We start from the raw sequence: 19,632 nt of genomic DNA, 5'->3' as shown, positions 1-19,632 counted from the left end.
GCCCCTGGATCAGTTAAATAAATGCAAGTCACAGACCCTTAGTCACAGATCTCTTGGCTTTAGGCTGCTCGCTTACAAGCTTCCCTGTGCAAGTGGCAGCTTTTATTTTAGATAAATGTGCCTTTCAGCCATCTCAGAAAAACATGGCTGGAGGACACCAATAGACGAGACTCCCAGGGCTGAGTCTCCCGCAGGAATTCAGCTGGGTTCCTCTCCCCCCCCCCCACCCCCCCCCTTGCAGGAGAAGCTTTTCCTCAGATGGTGAAGTTAATGAAGTGAACTGAAGCAGTCAGGCCTCCTCGGATGGAGATGCAGTTAAAAAGCCCCGGCCTTCCTCTGAGTAAAGTCCTCGAAACCGCAGACTGGAGGAAGACAATTGCTCAGAAAAGACCGCTGACTGAGCTCCATGGCAGAATTTTACTAAAATGCACTCAGAGAGCAACACATCCTTAGCCAGTGTGCGTTAGAAAATTCAGGATAAAACGTCTGGAACTTGTCGGGGGAAGGAAATGAGCATAATGGGAAATTAAATAGTATAGTCCCCGCACTATCCCCAGACAGATAATAAAATAAATAGATACCAGACCAGAACAACAAGAAATATTCTCAGTGGGTGAAGACTAGAGGAAATCAGGTGATTGAAACTGTTTTTCTCCTAGAGGCCCCAATCTTAAATACGGTTATCTCAAAGAGTGTCATAAACTTTTGGTTCCATGTTTAACTTCAAAAGCCAAAGATTCACATAATCCCCAGTACTTGGGATCTTGGGAAAAGTTTAAGAGTTTCATATTCAATTCACCTTCTAAAATTCAAACAAAAATTTCATCTCATTGCTGGCCCGGAGTCGTCACCTACTGGCCAGATAGGGAAGTACATGTATAAAATGTACCTTGTTACACCCCCAACGCTAGGAAAAGAGCCAGGCCAAGAGAAAAGATATTAACAATGACTAAGATAGCTAGATTGGAATATAAATAGATATTATATTAAACACTTGTGGTAAGTCGACAGAAATAAGTCTTAAAATTTCTTCATGGCCATGAGAGATTTACAGAACAAAATTAACGCAGATATGGGACAACCACCAGTGTCTACCTTACTAAAACTCCTAACGTCTTCTCCCCCAAGAAATCTCTACTACAGTTATGCTGTCTGGGAACCTTGAAGCCCTGTTTCATGTTTGAGTTAATCAACAAACATGATCAAGAGGATGGGGGGAGAACTAGAGCAGACAACAGCAGCCTTAATAGTTTTGTCTCTTATACACGGGAGGGGGAGGTAGTTTGATTGATATAGACCTTCATTCTAACAACCTTAAAAATGACATTAAGCCCTGGCCAGCGTGGCTCAGTTGGTTGAACATCATCCCAAGCACCAGAAGGTTGCTGGTTCCATTCTCAGTGAGGGAACATGCCCAGGTTGTGGGCTCAATCTCTGGTTAGGAGAGTGCAGAAGGCAGCTGATCCATCTCACATCAGTGTTTCTTTCTCTCTCTCTTCCTCCCTCTCTAAAAAAATCAATAAAATATATTTCTTTTTAATGACATATTGTAAATACCAAAATCCCTGTCTTCCAGAGATGACTAGAGAATCAAACCATACATAAGGCTTTAGGTCTGAGGGCTGAAAGTACAATAGTAAGATTCTCCTGAATTATTCTTTTTTTTTTTTTTTTTGAGATTTTTTTTTTTTTTTACAGAGAGGAAGGGAGAGAGATAGAGAGCTAGAAACGTCGATGAGAGAGAAACATCAACCAGCTGCCTCTTGCACACCCTCTACTGGGGATGTGCCCACAACCAATGTACATGCCCTTGACTGGAATCGAACCTGGGACCTTTCAGTCCGCAGACCGATGCTCTACCACTGAGCCAAACTGGCTTCGGCCTCCTGAATTATTCTTACTGCTTCTACTGAGACACATGGCATAGCATCGTCGTTAGTCCTAACAACAAAACACTCAGGACACGGAGGATGGTAAAACTCCACTTTATTAAGACAGAGAAATGCACATGTTAAACACTTGGAGCTGAAGAGTGTGGTCAAGCAACCCTGCGTTACTTATGCTAACACACTGCTGGCCGTAGCAGCATCACCCGCGTTGCTTGGGGGCTCTGCTAGAGGTGGTGTGAGAGTCACTTCATATGCTGAGGCCTGCAGCTCCCATCCCCTTCCCCCTTAACATCCCCCCTTGAGATTAGGATGAGCTGCCCTGGAGGAAATAAAATAGCTGGGCTTATAACACTAAAACTATTCAGGGACCAAGATGGGTTGTTTTCTGTGAAATGTTAAAACCCTCCAGAGGCCTCAGGAGAAGTAATTCTACGTATTCTACCAACCACGTGGTTGGTGTGTATATGGGATACAGCACTCAGAAAATTCTGGAGTGGTGGGATCTGAAACACGTCATGTAGCACACAATTTATCCCAGAGAATAACCACACAGCAACATTGCTCTGCAGCAAAAACAAGTCCAGCAGGGAGGAAGGTAAAACTAGAAAAGGAATCACTTAAGTATTTTGGAAATAGGGCTTTAGAGAAAGACTATAAGGTTTGGAGAATAGAGTCTTCGTTTTTCTCCATGCATGAAGCGAAGCACAACAGTATCACTACTTAAGCTATGATTTTTAAAAACCTGCCTTTTATATAAATATTTAAATGGGTGGTAGTCACACTAAACTAGAATAAAAATTACCCGTTGGGAACGCCTGAGGTAATCGTGCAGTGGCCATGTTTCTGAAACTGGTTTACACAGAATCAACATGGCCCATCTTCCTACAACATCAGCTTTATTCAAAGCTAGGGGGACTTTTGAGGGGGGCAGGATTAAAAGGAAAATGGACTGGCGGATAGCTATCCTATATTACAAGAGGGTAATATGCAAATTAACCCTAATGGCAGAACACCCGGGAACAACCGGTAGCTATGACGCACACTGACCACCAGGGGGCAGACACTCAATGCAGGAGCTGCCCCCTGGTGGTCAGTACATTCCCACAGGGGGAGCTCCACTCAGCCCCAAGCTGGGCCCATGGCTGCAAGCAAAGCAGCGGTGGCAGGAGCCTCTCCCACCTCCTCCGCATTGCTAAGGATGTCCAACTGTGGACATCCCCCAAGGGCTCCCGGGCTGCCAGAGGGGTGTCTGCCATCCCCCAAGGGCTCCCGGGCTGCCAGAGGGGTGTCTGCAATCCCCCAAGGGATCCAGATTGTGAGAGGGCACAGGCCGGGCTAAGGAACCGCCCCCCTCCACCCAGTGCACATATTTTCATGCACTGGGCCTCTAGTTGTTAATACATATATTATATGAGTACAAAATAAAAGACCAAGGAAGAAACTTTACTGAACAGCTTCAAGGATGAATCACATCCTCATTTAAGCATTTTTTTTTTTTTTTTTTTTTTTTTTTTTTTACTTAGGATTACTTGTAAATAAAATAAAAAATAAAAAAGTTTCCGACAGGACGGCTTAGACTCCAGGACCAGTCCAGCGCTGACACATGAAAAGGAATCCCCTAGCAGATGTGGCCGCAGGAGGGTGTAGGCTCGATCCGCAGTAGGGGGTGTGAAAGAGGCAGCTGGTCAATGATTCTCTCTTATCATTGATGTTTCTATTTCTCATCCAAAATCAATTTTTTTAAAAAAAATTTTTTTAAAGAAGTCACTGGGTTATAGTTGTGGTACACCTTCCTGAGGGCCGATCGGACCACCTCCACTCCAATACTGTGACATACAGAATGCAGCTGCCCTGGACTGGCTGGTCTGAAACTCTCCCCGGGAACAGGAAAAAGCTGGTGAATTCTGGGAAGTGAGTAGAATTGTTTTGGGTTACAAGAGGCATTTCCTCCAGGAAAAGGCAAGTCACCTTCACACTGAAGATGACCAACCAAGTACTGAGGACAAGCAGCAGCCAGTATCTGGAAGCTGGTCGGATACAGACATGGTCTTTGAGGGGCAATCAGTTCTACTGGGGTTTTCTATATCAATAGTGGACTTGATTTTAGAAGTTGCCAGTTCATTTCTGGAAGTACAAACTTTTTAAATATATGAAAGTAGAGAGATCGGAAAGAAACTCAGCTCTATCTTTCCCAGCCCTCCTTCCTGTGGGACTTGCTTGTCCTCACCACTTCCCCTTTCGTGTCCTCACACTTCTTTAATTAAACCGTTCCCACTTTCTTCCCCCTCACAGACCAGATCCTTAGCTGGCTTTTGCTTGACTAACATTCATTCTCTTCCAAACTTTCCTTTCTTCCTTCCTATTTTTCTCTTTCTTCCTTTTTCTTTCCTTCCTTCCTCCCTCCTACTATCCCTTTTCCTTCCTCCCTTTCTCTTCCTCTTTCTCTCTCTCTCTCACTTTCTTTCCACCTTAAAAAACAGTAACAAAGAAGTCTTGCATTGGCTTTAGATAATTAAAGCCAAGCAAGTAACAAATGCTTGTGTTTTCCTATGGTGACCACATTAAAATAGTTAAATACGGTATTAAGTACCCCTGGCCTCCATCGCCCAGCTCTTTAAGAGCTGGGATGAGTGCTGACTGTGTTTCAGTTCTGTCCCATCCTCCCTGGTGACCCTTTTCTCCCCTGATTAGTTCCATGGCACTGAAGGCTAAGGGAAAACGGGAGCAGGTAGGTCCAGAAGGGGACTGGCTAGGAGACAGGCTGATACTGTTTTGCACTTTTAGACAAGTAAGAAATGAAGAAGTGTTTGAACTGTTCCCTTTGCAAAACTCTCCCTTCAGGTTCGGACTTGGAACTTTCCAGCTTTGGTCATGTATTTTATGCCCTTAAAGGGTTTGTACTTCTCTCCATACATATCCAGGCGGTTCACTTTGAGTCCTGGAAGGAAGGAAGGAAGAATATGACATAAGCATGATTCAAAAAAAGCAGGTAGCATAGCCGTTTAAATTCTTCTCAATTCAAAGAGTGGGATAGAGATAGTAGTAGCCATGAACCAAAAAAAGAAGTATTAGAGGACCTGTTCCTGAATTGGAAGGGCAGAAAGTTATATGCAGACTGGAATGAGGTGCAAGGAAAATAAGAGCACCGTGTGTTTTTCTGAAAACCTGAATCAACAGTGATAAGAAATAAATCACTGCTGAATGAATAATGGGAAATGATGAATAAATGAATGCTTCCTAAGTATCCTCACTATACTAAGCAAAATAAATTATACCATATAAAACTTTAAATCTTAAGTGTTTTAAAATTAAAGAGTTTTTAATTTAAGTAAATTCTAATCATTTAAATTAGGCAAAGCCTTTTGGTAAAGAAAAATAGGAACTTCATATAAAGTTAAAATCATCTCCTCTCTATCTAACGATTGAATAATAGATGAAAAGAGCTTAAAACAGTACCCAGCACACAGTAAATGCCCAGTAAGTGTTAACTATTATTATTACCACTAGTGGCCTGGTGCATGAAATTTGTGCAGACAAGGAGGGGGGCCCTCAGTCTGGATTGCAAGAGGGCACAGGCCAGGCCGAGGGACCCCCCCAGCACGATCAGGGCTGGGGAGGGACATAGGAGGTTGGCCAGCCAGGGAGGACCGCGGCAGGGCTTCAGGGTGTGTCCGGCCCATCTCGCTCAGTCCCTATCGACCGGACCCCAGCAACAAGCTAACCTACTGGTTGGAATGTCTGCCCCCTGGTGGTCAGTGCACATCATAGCAAGAGGCTGAGTGGTCTTATCATATTATCATATTATGCTTGATTGGTTGAACAGTCAACCGGACAACGTACACTTAGCATATTAGGCTTTTATTATATAGGATCACCTTGAGGTAGGTATAGACTATAGTGAACTGACTTGGGTAAGCCTGAAGATTCTAAATGATAACAAAAGCAAATGTGACCCTGGCTGGTGTGGCTCAGCTGGTTGGAGCCTCATCCCATATATGGAAAGGTTGTGGGTTGGATGCCCAGTGAGCACATACTTAGGTTGGGCGTTCAATATCCGGGCAGGGCACAGACGTAAGGCAACTAATAGATGTCCTTGGGTGAGAATTTTTAAAAAAGCAAATGTGAAAGTCTTCTGAAATTGGGGGAAAGGAAAGGAAATTATTCTTTACAGTTACCAACTGAGAGTGCAGAAGCATTCCCACACTGAAGACCCAGGCAACATCAAAGTGACAACCTAGGATGACTCAGCAACTGCCCGGGAGCACCTGTGCCTACCAATACTGTTCCTTTCTCATCTGTGTCTCAGACACTTTGATTCGGGTCCTTTAGGCCATCTTCAAAGCAAGGATTATAAACTTTCCCCAGAAATACGCTAGAAAAGATCTCACTAAAAACTACATATCGAACTCGATAAGCAGGGAGCCAAGAGAAGGCTTTGCGACGTCTGTGCCGTCTCTGTTCTCGTCAAAGCCACCTAAGTGGTGGGGCCCTTACCAGAAATGGCCAGCTGCTGGATTTTAAACTGCAGGTTAATGGTGGGGTTCTCGTCTGGTTTGGAAGCTCCAGCCTGAAGACTCATGGTCCCCTTCAAACTTGGTAGCTTCTGGGGATTTATTTTTCCGACATCCCAAGACAGCATCTTCAAAGAAAAAAAAGAAAAAAGAAAAGTTACAGCAGAACCGTTCAGGTGAGGTTGTTGAGTTCTAACCGCAGGGCAACTGTTCACAACATGATAAGCTGCCTCTAGGGTGTTTCTCAACAGATAACTTGATTTGTTACCACAAAATATCTCCAGCAGAACACAATGCCCCTGTGACTAATCCCCCCTTTCCACAGGGCATACAGTCTATCAGGAGAGCTCCGCAGAGCTACTTGTACTTAATGGCAGCAATTCGAAACCTCCTGCTTATTCTCCTACCTTAGTCACTGGGTCAAATGTGTGTGTCCCCTGAGATGGAGTGAGGCTCATATTCAAGACGCCTTTGGGCATCTGGCTGGTGACAATCACTCCCTCGACGATCTTCCCCATGGTCTGCTTAGGTCCCACTGTTATTTCAAAGCGTCCGAGCGAACTACTGTCCCGGAAACTGATGTTATGTTTGACATACACCGGAATCGCCACCAGGCTGGAAAAGAGACGCACAGAAGCCCGTTTCATGAATGTTCTGGGAAAATGGCAACCTTTGTTCCTCCTTTGCCCTGCTGGCAGCTTTTCCTCCCTTACCTGCTTCCTTATTCCTTGTCTTAAAAATTAAGCACAGGAGAAAAACAAACACACCACCTAATAATCTTCGATATTTTTCTTTTTGTAAAGGTAAGATGCTATCTAGTAAGTAAACTAACTCTGTTTAATAACTCTTTGAATAATATTCATAATATCAAAGAGAATGATAAGCCTACTCTGAGAAATGTACCATGAACAAAAATTAGAAATCACCATATTTGTTTTATTTTGTGACATGTGACTGATAATTATTTGTACTTGGGAGAGTGATATTCACACATGATGGACATTTTATAATTTCTTGAACTTTTACCTGACCCGTCTGATCCATACAAAAACCTATGAAGTAGAGTAGTTGTCATGATTTGACCAAAGAGGAAATAGAGAAGTCACAGAATAATAACATTCTTAAAATCTATTAAGCATTTCCTGAGTACCAGTCACTTTGCTAAATGTTTGATCCCTATTACTTCATTTAATCCTCACAATTAAGTATGAAATGGGTACTGCTACTGTCCTGATTTTCTAGATAAATACCGATATGCTTAACCTCAGTTAAGGAACTTGCCCCAGGTCACATACCATAAGTACTGAAGGTGGAGCCTAAGTAGGCAGTCTGATTCCAGACTAATGCTTCTTTGGCGAGGGGGGGAGGGGGGGGGAGTTTGAATACAGGTGTAATCAGATTCCAATTTGAGATAGAAAATACTATTGTTTAGACACATAATAATCACAACAAAAATAATAGCAGCAAACTTAATGAGCACTTACTTTGTGATAAGCACTATTTAGATTCTCTTATTTAATCCTCATAATAAGGAAACTTTATTATTTTCAACTTGATGTTAAGAAAATAGACACAGTCCAGCTGGTGTGGCTCAGTAATTGAGCTCTGACCTATGAACCAAGAGGTCACTGTTCAATTCTCGGTCAGGGCACATGCCCGGATTGCGGGCTCGATCCCCAGTGTGGAGCATGCAGGAAATAGCCAATCAATGATTCTCTCTCATCACTGATATTTCTATCTCTCTCTCCCTCTCTCTTCCTCTCTGAAATCAATAAAAATGTATTTTAAAAAACAAACAAAAAAGAAAACAGACATAGAAAGGTTAAGCAACTCACCAGAGTTTACCCAATTAGTTCATATAGAAACTGGAATTTGAACCCTGGTAACTCCAGAACCAGAGTTCTTAATTACTACAGATATGGTTTACACACACACACACACACACACAGACTCACACAGACACACACACTCTCTCACACACACACACACACACACACACACTCTCACACACACACACACACACACACTCTCTCTCACACACACACACACACACACTCACACACACACACACTCAACACACACACACACACACTCACACACACACACACACACACACACTCACACACACACACACAAAACCATTCTTAATTATAAGGCTGCTTACTTCTGGGCACTGACATGGTAAGAGAGCAGGCGGAAGTTTCCATCAGGAGGGATGAAGGAGAGGATGCGCTCAGATTCCCAGCGCTTGAAACGAACACAAGGATGGAAGCTGACATCATCCAGCAACCTGGGGTTCTACAGTTACCAGGCAAGGAAAAGCGAGAGAGAGAAATTAAACACCCACATTTCTTTCAGGAATCATTTTTTTCAGGTGCTGTTTTTATTAAAGTACATACACACATACAAATTCTGTAGTTTCTTATAGAGAAGTCAAGCCTGATACAAGCTGTGTGGCTGTCCTTAATTATATCTTCTTGTCCCATTTCATGCTCACCACTCTGTCTTTCCAAAAGCATCTAATTTCCCATCCCAAGAACTAAATCTGTGGACCAAGCTTTTACCATGAAGGAAAGGGTAAGGTCTGGCATTCCAGTCAGTTTGACACAAGCATCAATCACGCCCTGGATTTCGGCGGTAATTGTGGAACCTGAGACAAAAACAAGACAAAAAGAAGGTAAGGATTGTTGAACTCTTCTCTGCTCTTCCCAACTTATTTCCTTCTTCCCTCCTCCTTCCATCTCTTCCTTCCTCTGTCCCTCCCTCATTCTCTTCCTTTTTTCCTTCCTTTTTTCCTTCCTTTTTTCCTTCCTTCCTTCCTTCCATCCTTCCTTCCTTCCTTCCTTCCTTTCTTCCTTCCTTCCATCTATACATCCAATTTATCTACCTAGCATTGTCCATCCGTCCAAACATTTATCAACCTTATATCAAGTAGGAGATACTTAGATGAAGTAATAGGGATAAAAAATAAATGAGATAATTAGTCTACAGTTTTCAATCTCGTACCATAATCAAACAGATTATCATTATCCAAACCAATGGTTCAGAAAATTTCACATCAGAAACTGCTCTCCCTAAGGCCACCAGTGAGCTGTGCTGCTATACGGAATGGACCCTTGGTCTTTATCCCACAGGGTCTCTCTGTTGACCCCTTCTTCCTTTTCAAAATCTTCCCCTCTCCTCACTTTCTACTTTTCTAGCTGCTCCTCTGCAGTGCCTTCTGCAGCTTTCTCTCTTTTCACATCCTGAAATGTCTACGCTTTTTCACAGTTCTGAACATCTCTCTTCTTTCAAGCAACACTCTTCCCTTGGGTTACTTTGCCTACCACCCCAGGCTTCAGGTTTTATTGATGACTAGTTATTTCCTAATATTTTTTCCGGTTCAACCAGCAGGACAGCTCCACTTGGATTGTCACAGAGACACTTCAAACTCCCCATGTCAAAGTGAGTTCATTATCTTCGTTTCCAGACCTGTTCTTCATATTTTCCCTATCTTCCCGATGATACCATCTATCCTGTTGCCTAAGCCTTCATTTCCTCTTCTTTTATATGACTTCTATCTCTTAAATCTGCTCACTCCTCTCCACCCTCACTACCACTGTGGATGTCTATATTTTGTGACTTCAGAAACAGTTTTCTCCTTTCCCTGCCTTCAATCCTACCCCATTCCAAGCCATTCTTAACACCGCAGCTGGAATGGTAGTTCTAAACTACAAATCTGTTCAAGTTACTCCCCAACTTAGAACTTTTCCATTGTTCCAAATAATCTTCCTTAAAATGGCACACAAGACTCTTCATAATCTAGCCATCTAGTAATTGTTTTTAATTCTTTATTGAAGCAAAACTTATAGTAAAATGCAAAAATTGTAAATGTTCCGCTCAATGAATTTTTAAATAAATACACACTTATGCAATACCACCCACATCAAGACATGATGCCTTTTTAGCATCCCCGTGTGCTCCTCTTGCCCAGCTTAATTAACCCAACTCCTTAAAATTCTGACTTCTATTCCCTCAGATTAAGTTGCACCTGTTTTCAAACTTCATATAACCATATGCATCTAAGGTTCTTGCTCAATACTGTGAGATATATTCATGTTGCTGGGTTTGTCAGTATTTCATTCTTTTTTTTATCACTACAGTATTCATTGTATAACCACATCAAAATTTACTTATCATTTCTATTACTAATGGACATCAGTAATATTTCCAGTTTGGTACTGATATGAAAAGTTGCTATGCCTTTTCTTTTTTTTTTATCCTTCTCAATCCAGTCATACTAAACTACTTTATTTCCCTACAATATTTTATTCATCTTAAAGTGTTAGCACATACTTCACTCCAAAATCCATGAAAGTTTTAATAGCTTCTACTCATTCCATTGGTAAATCATAAACACTATCACCTCTTTACACTTTGTTCTGGATGGGTGGGATACCTCTCTTATCCTAGACCTTTTTACCTTTCTCCCTCACTGGACTTAAGCAAGCTTTCTGCAGCCTACTATGCCTTTCTCTCTCTCAAGAGAGAGAGAGAGGTGTGTGTGTGTGTGTGTGTGTGTGTGTGTGTGTGTGTATATATATATATATATATATATATATAGTTATATATATCGTTATATATATCGTTATATATATCGTTATATATATCGTTATATATATCGTTATATATATGTATAATATATATATAACCCCATTTTTTTTCTTTATTTACATAACTTCATCATATTTAACAACCAAATAGCATCATTATATCAGCAGCAGCAGCAGCAGCATCTCCTTATTTCCCCCTCTTCCTAACTCCTGATAACCACCATTCTCTGCTCCTATAAGTGAGATCATGCAGTATTGGTCTTTCTGTATCTGGCTTATTTCACTTAGCGTAATGCCTTCTAAGTTCATCAATATTGTTTAAAATGGCAGGATTTCCTTCTTTCTGCAGCTGAATAAGATTTCATTGTGTGTGTATATAGCTATCTTACATTTTCTTTACCCATTCATCCGCCAACGGGCATTTAGTTTGTTCCCATAACATGGCTACTGTGGATAATGCCACAATGAACAGGGAAGTGCAGATATCTCTGAGATACTTATTTCCTTTGGATATAACCAGAAGTGGGACTATGTGTAGTTCAGTTTTTAATATTTTGAGGATCCTCCATATTGTTTTCCATAATGGCTGTGCCAATTTACATTTCTACCAACAATGTACAAGGGTTACCTTTTATCCACATCCTTATCAACACTTATCTTTTCTTTTTTTATAATGACCATTCAAACTGGTATAAGGCAATATCTCCTAATTTTGAATTGCATTTCCCTGATGATTAGTAATTGTTGAGCACCTTTTCATATACCTGCTGGCCATTTTTATGTCTTCTTTTGAAACATGTCTAGTCAGGTTTCTAAAAGTGTACTATGTCCAGGAAGTGCCCGGCTAGCTCAGTCGGTAGAGCATGAGACTCTTAAAAGTGTACTATGTCCAATTTTTTTTTTTAATCAGGTTATTTGTTTTTTGTTTTGTTGTTGAGTTGTATGAATTCCTTATATATTTTAGATAGTAATCTCTTATCAGATACATGGTTCACAAGTATTTTCTCCCATTTACAGGTTGCCTTTTCACTCTGTTGATTGTTTCTTTGTTGTACAAAAGCTTTTTAGTTTGATACAATCCCATTTGCCTATTTTTGCATTTGTTGCCTTTGCTTTTGGTGTCATATCTAAACTAAATCGTTGCTCAGACCACTGTCAAGAAGCTTTCTCTCTATCTTTTCTCCTAGGGGGTCTTATAATTTCATACATTATGTTCAAGTCTTTAATCCACTTTGAGTTGATTATGTCTGTGGATATATGTCTGTAGATATTCAGTTTCCCCAACACATTTAATGAAGAGACGATCCTTTTCCCATTGTATATTCTTGGTACTCCTGTTGAAGATTAGTTGATTATAAATGTATGGCTTTATTTCTGAGCTCTATATTTTGTTTCATGGGTTTATAAGTCTGTTTTTATTTCAGATGCATACTGTTTTAATTAATGTAATTTTATAACAAATTTTGAAATCAGGAAGTGTGAAATTCCCAGCTTAACTCTTCCTGCTCAAGACTATTTTGGCTACTTGGGGTCTTTTTTGTTCCATATGAGTATTAGGATTTTTTTTTTCTTTCTATTTCTAAAAAGAGTACCATTGGGATTTTGATGGGGATAGCATTGAATCTATAGAACACTTTGGGTATTATCGACATTGTAATAATGTAATTCTTCCACTCCATGAATATAGGTGTCTTTCCATTTATCTGTATCTTCTTTAATTTTCTTCATCAATGTTTTACCATTTTCGATATACAAATCTTTTACTTCTTTGCTTAAGTTTATTCCTTAGTCCTAAGTATTTTATTCTCTTTGTTGCTATTATAAATGAAACTGTGTTCTTAATTTCCTTTTAGGATAGTTTGTTGTTTGCATATAGAAATGCTACTAATTTTTGTATGTTAATTGTTTTTCCTACAACTTTATTGAATTTATTTTTTTAGTTTTAAGAGCTTTTTGTTGAATCTTTAGGGGTTTATACATATATAATCATGTTATCTGCATCATAATATTTAAGTTCATGCCTAGTATCCAGCATTGTGCTTGACATAAAGTATACACTAAGTTGAAATGAATGGTTTTAAATGGGGAATAATCCTGCTAATAGCAAGCATTCTAAAAAGGGGGCCTCTTTCTATTTTCATAGTTTGAAAGATACATTAAAATTATGTACCTGATTTATCAATGATGGCATCAATCTCTTCAATCACATCAAAATAGGCCTCATTGTTGGTGTATTTCACCCCAGTCCGTCGCCACGGCACCACTGACAGCTGCCCAGTGGGAAGCTGGTCACCCACATTGGTGCTTCCTGAGACAATGAATATTACTGTAATTTAATTCTAACTTGATGATTAGATGTACCAATTATCTAATAATCATAGAATACTTCCCTAGAAGTTTCTATGCTTCCACTATTCAAATAATTTTTCAAAAAAAACCCCAAGAAACAGGAGTTTTCCCAACTTCTATATGGGTAACCTAGTCTACTTTAAAAACTTGTCACCATCTGGTCTGCCTTCTCAAGCAAAATAAGGGTTAAGAAAGTTACCTGAGAAACAGATATCATATTTTGGTTTTGAAAGTAACTTGAACTTGGTCTCTCAAATTCCACAATTGCTTGCAACTTAAATAATGTATTGGATTTCAGTGGAGATGGTAATCTACATATTGATATAAAATTTTCATGGGTAAAAACAGTATTCTAATTTGAGGTAGGTTCTTAGGTACATCTATGCTACGTATTAAAATGTACACATCAACATAATCTCTCTCACACCAATACTTAAATTTAGGAAAAAAATGCAAATTAGATCTTTCCCTATCTATAAGATTATAAGAATTATAAATCAATTCCTTGCCTTGTTTTTCCCCCATAGGCATCAAAATATTTTTTTATTCAAAGGTTCTATATAATAAAATATGAAATATTATAACTAATTACAAATCTATTTCCTTCTTCTATAACCTGGATCTTTTTAACCTAAAGAAATAAACATTAAATACACATATATTCAGCATATATACAAAATATTTCAGCTTTTCAAAAGCTGGTTCTCAGATACCTTTTTCTAGATTTAAGTGAGATTCTGAAAAATAACTCAATAATATTCATAAATAATTCAGGTACTAATAAAGTTCTTTAAGGTTTAAAATAAGCCCCAAATATTGAAAATCCCAATGAATGTGTTTTCTTAAAAAGATGCTCTATATATTAAAACCTCTCATCAAGCTATAATATTATAGTTAAATCAGTATGATAATAAGGCAGGAAAACCTAAAAAACAGAAGACCAAGAATCCATAATGACTTAGTACAAGATAAAAATATCATTTGAAAACAGGGAAAAAAGATAAATTATTCAATATGTGGTGCTAGGAAAAATTTGGAGAAATAAAAATTTGGAGAAATAAACCTAGAGCCTTACCTCTTATTGATTAACAAGATAATTTCCATATAGATTAAAAAATTACATCCAAAAATAAAATCACAAAAGAATTAGAAGAAAATCCACTTTTAAAAAATGACTTTTCTTCTCTAAGATCATAAAGGCATTCTCCTGTGCTTTCTTCTAACAGTTATGTGTGTTTAACTCTAATCTAACTGGATCTTATTTCATTTCATGTATAGAATGAGTAGGGAGACTTCATTTTTTTTCTATATCAAGGCTGACTGCCCCAAAACAATAAAACATTTAACAACTGGCCCTTGGCTAACTGATTTATATAAGACAACACCTATCTATATCAAATTTCTATAAATGCAAGAGTCTGTTTCTAGTCTTTCTATTTTATCCCAATCATCTATTTGCCTATTACTGGGCCAATATATTTTTTAAATTACGAAAACTTCATGATATTTTCTCTCTTGTTCTTTTTTTTTTAATATTTATTTTCAAACCATCTTAGTTTTTATCTCTCTTGGTTTTTGTGTTTTTGTTTTTTCTTTTTCTCTTTCTTTGTTTTTAAAGACTCTAGTCTATGAGTTTTTGTCTCAAGCACCATATGAAATTGATATATATTGATATTTGACAGGGAAAATTTTTTCCACCCCTTTGTAATTCTTTTTCAAAATTGTCCTGGCTATTTGTGCATATTTATCCCTTTTAAAATGTATCTTCCAATCATTTTGTCAAATTCTAAGTAAACCCTGTTTATATATTAGCAAGACCCAAAATGTAAAACTTTAAAAAAATGATTAATTTTACTAAATCAAAAATTTTTAAATATGGCTAAACAAACCATACCATGTACAATGTCAAATGACAAGACAGATTGTGAGAAAATATGTATGAGAATATTCAAAATATGTAAAGAACTCCCACAAACTATCATGTATATTTCCACTATATATGGTAGTTTAATATCCTTAAATGAAACGAATGCTTTTAAACTAGAATAAAAAAAGAAAATGATTTCAACAAAAACAAAAAATGGGCAAAAGACACAAAAAGTAATTCACAAAAGAGAAAAAAATAGTCAATAAACACTTGAACAGGTTTTAACTCCCTTAGTCATAAAAAATGAGTGTGTAAATAACAAGATACTACTAAATTATCAAATGTCAAACTTTTTAAAAATAAAAATAATGATAGAGTTGGCTAGGCACATAGAAATTGCTGCTGAAAGTATAAATTAGTGTAACTTCTCTGGAGCGCAATTTGGCACAATGCATTAAGTCCATAAAATATGCACATCCTTTGGTCCAGCAGTTCTATTTCTAGTACTGAAAATAAATCATTCTAATGTACACAAAGATTTAAGTATAAGAATGCTAATTCCTTTATATTTAAAAGAACAAAAAATCAGAAATATCATAAACAGGGAATCAGTAAATAATTTAGGGTCTATTCCATATGGCAGAAAATTGTAAAGTCACTAAAAATGGTGTAGAAGAATAGTTGTCCTAATAAGATAGTGTTCATATACTGATAAAATGTAAGTTTTTAAATATATATGAGTTGTTTAAAAAAATTCTATCCATTCATCTATAATCTGTCTAGAAAAGACAAAAAAATATATACATCAGTATATTAAAAGTATAACAGGATTAAGAATTAATTTCATGTTCTTTGTGCTTTTCTGTATTTCCAACATGCCTATAATAATCATGTATTTCTTCTGTAATCAGAAAAAAAAATTATTTTTAAGGGAGAACATTTCATTCTGTTACTGAAATCAGGGTATTTTTCCACATAATTAAAATCTACTTCAGTTCATACTCAAAGACTATAAAGAGCAAATTGAAGCATCTGTATATCTGAGATGACCAAAGATAAGCACTCAAAACTATGCACACACCAGACTAAGCCACCCCATGATGGCAGCAGCTTTCTGTGGGTTTCCCCTTTCTCCATACCTGTTATGGTGTTGACAACTGTTCGGAGGATAGTGGGAGGCTTTATCAGTTCTTTGAGGATGTTTGATTCGGTAGCTAATGGAAACCCATTATCAAGCATCTCTTCCAGTACTTCATAAACCACAACCACATTGTCTTTGATCACTGGCTCTGAACAGACTCCAAAATAATCCTGATGAAAATAGAAAATGTATTATTTACCACTCAGATACTGTAATAAGTGAAAGAATGTTCCTAGAGAATAAGGATCTAGTCCTGCCCTTATGTGTTTACTCAGTGTTTGGGATATTCTTCTACAATAAGGAAGTGAAGTACAACCATAGTTCCCATAGATGGAAAGAATACCAGATTGTCTTATAGTATAGTGTTATTACTAACTTCTTTTATAAACAAAAGTAAGTCATTTAACCTCTATGGGTTAGTTTCTTCAACTAGATATGTAGAATACAAAAACTGAATCAAGACTTATTATGTGTGCTTATGGATTAGACCTGAAAATATTTTTAACCTTTACTGTGTGCTTCTATTCCTTAATAAGAATTTAGAGGAAAATAAAATAAAATGAGGGGGATGCACTAGCACAACAGAAAATCACTTGAGATCATCCTTACTCTAAGATGCTAGGATCCTAAGAATGCTTTGTCCTTTTATTAACAAAGGCTAAACTTAGATACTAAATTATCTGGGGTGTGGAAAAAGCTCTGGATTCCAAATCAGAAGACCTAGGTTACAATCTTAATGGTCACTTACTAGATTACTAGATTAAGTCATACTAACCCATTTGGGTCTTGATTTCTTTTATAATCAGGATAATACCACTGGACACACAAGGATGTTGTAAGTACTAAGCATGATTGATTAAATGACAATTATATGTAAAAATGCTTTGTAAACTATAAAAAATTCAATGCATGATGATGAAATAATTTAGAAAGAAATGCTGCAGTCATTTGGTGTGCCTTTCTAGCAATGTCAATGATGTCTTTGACTGGAACTAAGAGATAGTCATATAACCCTCCTTTAATTCATCCAAGGAAGGGAAACTGACCTCTTTCTGAGAAAGCATTCTATTCATGGACAGCTCGGATTATTAAAAAGTTCTATTGCTAAACTAAAATTTGCTTCCTAGATCTTCCTTAAAGAACAAGTTTATAGAATAACCCCACAGTTACTTGAAGACAACTACAGGATTTCATTTCAATATTTTTTCTCAGGGCCAAACTCCCTGTTTGATCGTTCTACTATTCATGCTATAGTATGGTTTGTAGATCATTTCACCATTTGCCATGTCTTTGAATATGCTCTGGTTTTCCAATATTCTCCTCAAATTATGACATCCAAAATTGATCATGGACTCCAGATGTGATCGAAATCACATCGGCTAATGTCAATTATCGAAGCCATTCCAATATCCAAGAACACTTAGGAATATGTTTCTAAAACAAAAAGATTGCCCAAGCCAGTTTTGCTCAGTGGACAGAGTGTTGGCCTGTGGCCTGAAAGGTCCTGGGTTCGATTTATACCTCAGCTGCAGGCTTGGTCCCCGGCCCTGGTCAGGGCAAGTGCAGGAGGCAACCAGTTGATATTTCTTTCTATCTGTCCCCCTCCCTTCCACTCTCTCTAAAAAAGTCAATGGAAAAATATCCTTGGGTGAGGATTAATAACAACAACAAAAGAATAAAGACTAACATTCCTAATTTTAAATAAATAAATAAAACAGATTTCTCCATTAAAAACTGAGTACTTAAGAGAAAATAAGTAATATATTTCCTTCCTACGACTGATTTTATTTTGAAAAATAAGTAAAACACCTCTCTGGATTTTATAAATCGGGCAGAATGTGAACTCAGCAGTTGGAATGGAAACATAAATATGACAAAGTGCTACAGCAAAAGTGCTTGCAATTCTATAGCTGAAATTCTTCCATTATATTCCAGTCCTAGAAATATAATACAGCCAGAGAGAATGACATCAGATAAGACACCAAAATCAGGATATATCCATTTACTTTTAACAAAACCTTCAAAAATAACCAGTCCCAAACTATGAAGTCCCAAACTTCCAAACAAGCCACTGTACTGTTTTCTCAAATTCCTCTGTGGTTTCAACTAGATTAAACAACTTTTCTCACTTCCTGTCTTATAATTAGATAATATCACTATGGCAATATGAAGTTGATATCAAGTTTCACCAACGGGGCTGTCAATCTTAGAATGGGGTAAAATATCAAATGTGCAAAAATATCATAATGGGTCCCAGTTAGAGTGGTTTAAGGCCATAACTATTGAGTTATTTTGCTTACAGTTCTTCCACATACAGGGGCTCAGGTTTTCACTATGTGAAGGAACTAGTATGTCACATGAGAACTAGAATCTCAGAATAATACTACCAGAAAGAATCTGTGGGAAAAATTATAAAATAGAATTCTCTTGGAATGAAAGCTGTTTCAGACATGTGATCTAGATATAAGAGCAAATGAAAGGATGCTTTGACGTGTTTCTCAATTTTTATCACAACATTTGGGTCTTCATTCTCTTCTTCTCCAGTTCTACAATCTCTGTATTCATGAGACTAATGCCAGACCTCACATGACATAGAAGTTGAATCAAAGGGCCCTTGCTTCTCATTTATCATTTCAGTTATGCAAATACCACAAGTGTTAGAAGTTGAGCAAGTCTTTTAGGGAAAGAATTCCACTGAATCCAGAGTCTGGGCAGCCTAAAATCTTATGCTATAAATTAGAGACCCGGTGCACAAAATTCATGCATGGGTGGGGAGGGGGTCCCCTCAGCCCAGTCTGCACCCTTTCCAATCCGGAACCCCTTGGGGGATGTCCAACTGCCAGTTTAGGCCCGATCCCCAGGATGACCAGCAGTTGGACATTCCTCTCACAATCCGGGACCACTGGCTCCTAACTGCTCACCAGCCTGCCTGCCTGATTGCCCCTAACTGCCCCCCCTGCTGGCCTGGTCACCCCTCACTGTCCCCACTGCCAGCCTGGTCATCCCTCACTAACCCCCCTGCCGACCTGGTTGCCTCACGCAGCCTGCTACTCATTTGTTTGATTGTCCCTCACTAACCCCCTGCTGGCCTAGTCACCCCAGGAAGCCTGTTCAGTCGTCCGTTTGGTTATGATGGTCGTTTAGGCTTTTATTATTATAGATGGTGCTAACATTGTAGTTTAACTTCCCTCCCCTATACACCCTGCCCAAAAATGTTCAAATCTATTTATATATTAAAAAAAAAAAAAAAACACCTCAAAATGAAAACTGTATCTTATAAAAT

General features: G+C 38.2%; 1 protein-coding gene across 4 annotated transcripts in view; it reads right to left on the bottom strand.

The window, feature by feature from the left end:
• Positions 1 to 1,969: 1,969 nt before the first annotated feature.
• AP3M2 (adaptor related protein complex 3 subunit mu 2) overlaps positions 1,970 to 19,632 on the bottom strand; it is a 28,941-nt gene continuing 11,278 nt past the window's right edge. For all 4 annotated transcript variants that reach the window (XM_084879784.1, XM_084879783.1, XM_084879785.1 and 1 more), the window contains 7 exons: positions 16,348 to 16,519; positions 13,163 to 13,300; positions 8,965 to 9,050; positions 8,565 to 8,698; positions 6,808 to 7,015; positions 6,384 to 6,528; positions 1,970 to 4,827 (listed from right to left, as the gene is read on the bottom strand). In XM_084879784.1, coding sequence (XP_084735910.1) covers positions 4,727 to 4,827; positions 6,384 to 6,528; positions 6,808 to 7,015; positions 8,565 to 8,698; positions 8,965 to 9,050; positions 13,163 to 13,300; positions 16,348 to 16,519 — 984 coding nt within the window. In that variant the 3' untranslated portion in view covers positions 1,970 to 4,726. The remainder of the gene's footprint in view (positions 4,828 to 6,383; positions 6,529 to 6,807; positions 7,016 to 8,564; positions 8,699 to 8,964; positions 9,051 to 13,162; positions 13,301 to 16,347; positions 16,520 to 19,632) is intronic.

This window comes from Pipistrellus hanaki, assembly GCF_964339955.1.
Source record: "Pipistrellus hanaki genome assembly, chromosome: 3".
NCBI lineage: Eukaryota > Metazoa > Chordata > Mammalia > Chiroptera > Vespertilionidae > Pipistrellus > Pipistrellus hanaki.
The sequence above is the reverse complement of the archived record's forward strand: the minus strand, read 5'-3'. Positions and strand labels throughout refer to the sequence as shown.